This window comes from Myotis lucifugus, unplaced genomic scaffold, assembly GCF_000147115.1.
Source record: "Myotis lucifugus unplaced genomic scaffold, Myoluc2.0 scaffold_5, whole genome shotgun sequence".
Lineage (NCBI taxonomy): Eukaryota > Metazoa > Chordata > Mammalia > Chiroptera > Vespertilionidae > Myotis > Myotis lucifugus.
The window spans coordinates 11,983,538-11,985,314 of record NW_005871053.1 but is presented as its reverse complement, the minus strand read 5'-3'; the positions used below and the strand labels follow the sequence as shown (position 1 = coordinate 11,985,314).

General features: G+C 61.1%; 1 protein-coding gene across 1 annotated transcript in view; it reads right to left on the bottom strand.

Moving 5' to 3' along the window:
* Nucleotides 1-1,777, bottom strand: part of LRP2 (LDL receptor related protein 2) — a 194,145-nt gene that overhangs the window by 191,522 nt on the left and 846 nt on the right. The window contains 1 exon segment of the mRNA XM_023743536.1: nucleotides 576-630. Within this exon segment, the coding sequence (XP_023599304.1) occupies nucleotides 576-630 (55 nt within the window).

Sequence of the window (1,777 nt, the reverse complement as noted above, 5' to 3'; positions counted from 1 at the left end):
AGCAGCAGCGTGCACGCCACCGGCGCCCCGCCGCTTCATTCCCGCCGACGGCCCGGGGCCTCGGCCTCGCCGTTCCTTCCCCGCGAGGTGGGCGCGCGTCGCGCACAGCAGCAGCGCCTCCGCTTGCGAGCGCTCGGTGAGACCCGCACCTCGGCGGGCTCCTAGTGGCAGGAAACGGGCCCGCCCAGGGCGTCCCGTTTTTCTACCCGCGCCAGTCCCCACCCTCCAGGCAGAGCATAAAGCCCTTTAGACCCGACCGCCCCGGAACTAGCATGCGGGAATCCGGCGGGGCAGGCCCCCTGCCGCCCGGCCCGCCCCCTGCACTTTGCAGCACTGGGAGGAGTGGGACTCGAACATAGGCGCACACACTCACACACGTACGCATACAGCCTCACGCTCACACAGCTGCACACGCTCACTAGCAAACGGACGCCGTCTCACACACTCGCGCGCGCGCACACACACACCCCAGTCCACGTGCACGCACGCTTCACCGCTACACGCTTCCATTCATACGCGCACAGACTCCTCACAGCCACGCGCTCCCATGCGAAGACTCACACCGACACACTTACTCGGCGGCACGGCTTCCCGGCAAGATTTGCCTCTGAAATGTGCCACCGACACAGGCTAAGAAAAGGAAGAAGAAGGGAAGGAGTCGAGAGCCTGCTGGAGAGATCGGTGGCCATTCTCTGCTCTGCAATTCCTACGTCCTCTAGGATCCCCTGGTTTCCCCCAGAAAGTTGAAGCGCTGAGATGGGGTGCTCTGTGTGTCTCACTAGCTGTGAAGGGGGTTGAATCCACGTTGGGGAGGAGGTTGGATCCTTGTTTAGTTTTTCCTAAGTACCAGCGCTGCAGGTGCCACAGCTAGACGGCGCTTCTTACAAGTCTGTTCATTTGGAAGCAAAGTGAAAAGAATGAACATCTCCACCGTGCTGGTGCCCCTGGTATATAAAGGAGAAACACGTAAGAGGTTCAGAGAAACCCGTGGCTCCCTTCTTTGGGCAGCATTAGACTGGTTGGCGGGTGGGAGGGCGACCCCCCAGGGCACTCAAGTGAACCTCACACTCACCCTCGGAGCATCCTCCTCCGCCGGTACGTGACACCAGAGGCGACAAAAAAAAAGGGGGGGGGGGGGCGGTGCAACCTAGTTCCTGGCCCTGGGAGCCCTGTGTGAGGAGGGGATGTTTCCGGGTCTAGGATCGCCCCAGGATCTCCCGCCCGGGTCTCTGGGCCAACTCCGCCCCAGGGCCCCAGGCACTGGGTCCTGGTCCAAAGAGTGAGGAGCCCTTTCTGTCGGCTAAAGGGGCTGTGATCGTGGCGGCAGCCCTGTTTCCATGAAATCCCCGGGCAGGGTCCCTCCATCTCACCCTCCCCAGGGGCAAGAACCTGGCAGTTCATACCACCGCTTTTTCTCCAGGGCACGGGCCACCTGGGGCTCTGCTACTCCCAATAGCGCGGATCGCGTACCTTCCGTGGGCCTGGGGGGTTGGTGAAGCTTTGCGGAGCTGGGGGTGGGGGTGGAGGAAGAGGGGCGGTGACAGGTATTACTTTTTGAAACACACAAAGAGAGAGGGGCAAATAGACACAGAAAGAGAAAACGAAGATTTCCAAAGAGTAGGGTGTGCGAAAGGGCCGGAGAGAGCTCGTGGCTTTCTTATCGAGGTGTCAGAATTTGGAAATCCAGAGCGCCCTGCTCAGAGTCACTGAAACCTTACTTGGCTCCCAGCACAGTTTAGCGCAGTGCTGCTCCGAGGAGGAGGCAGGACTGGGGACC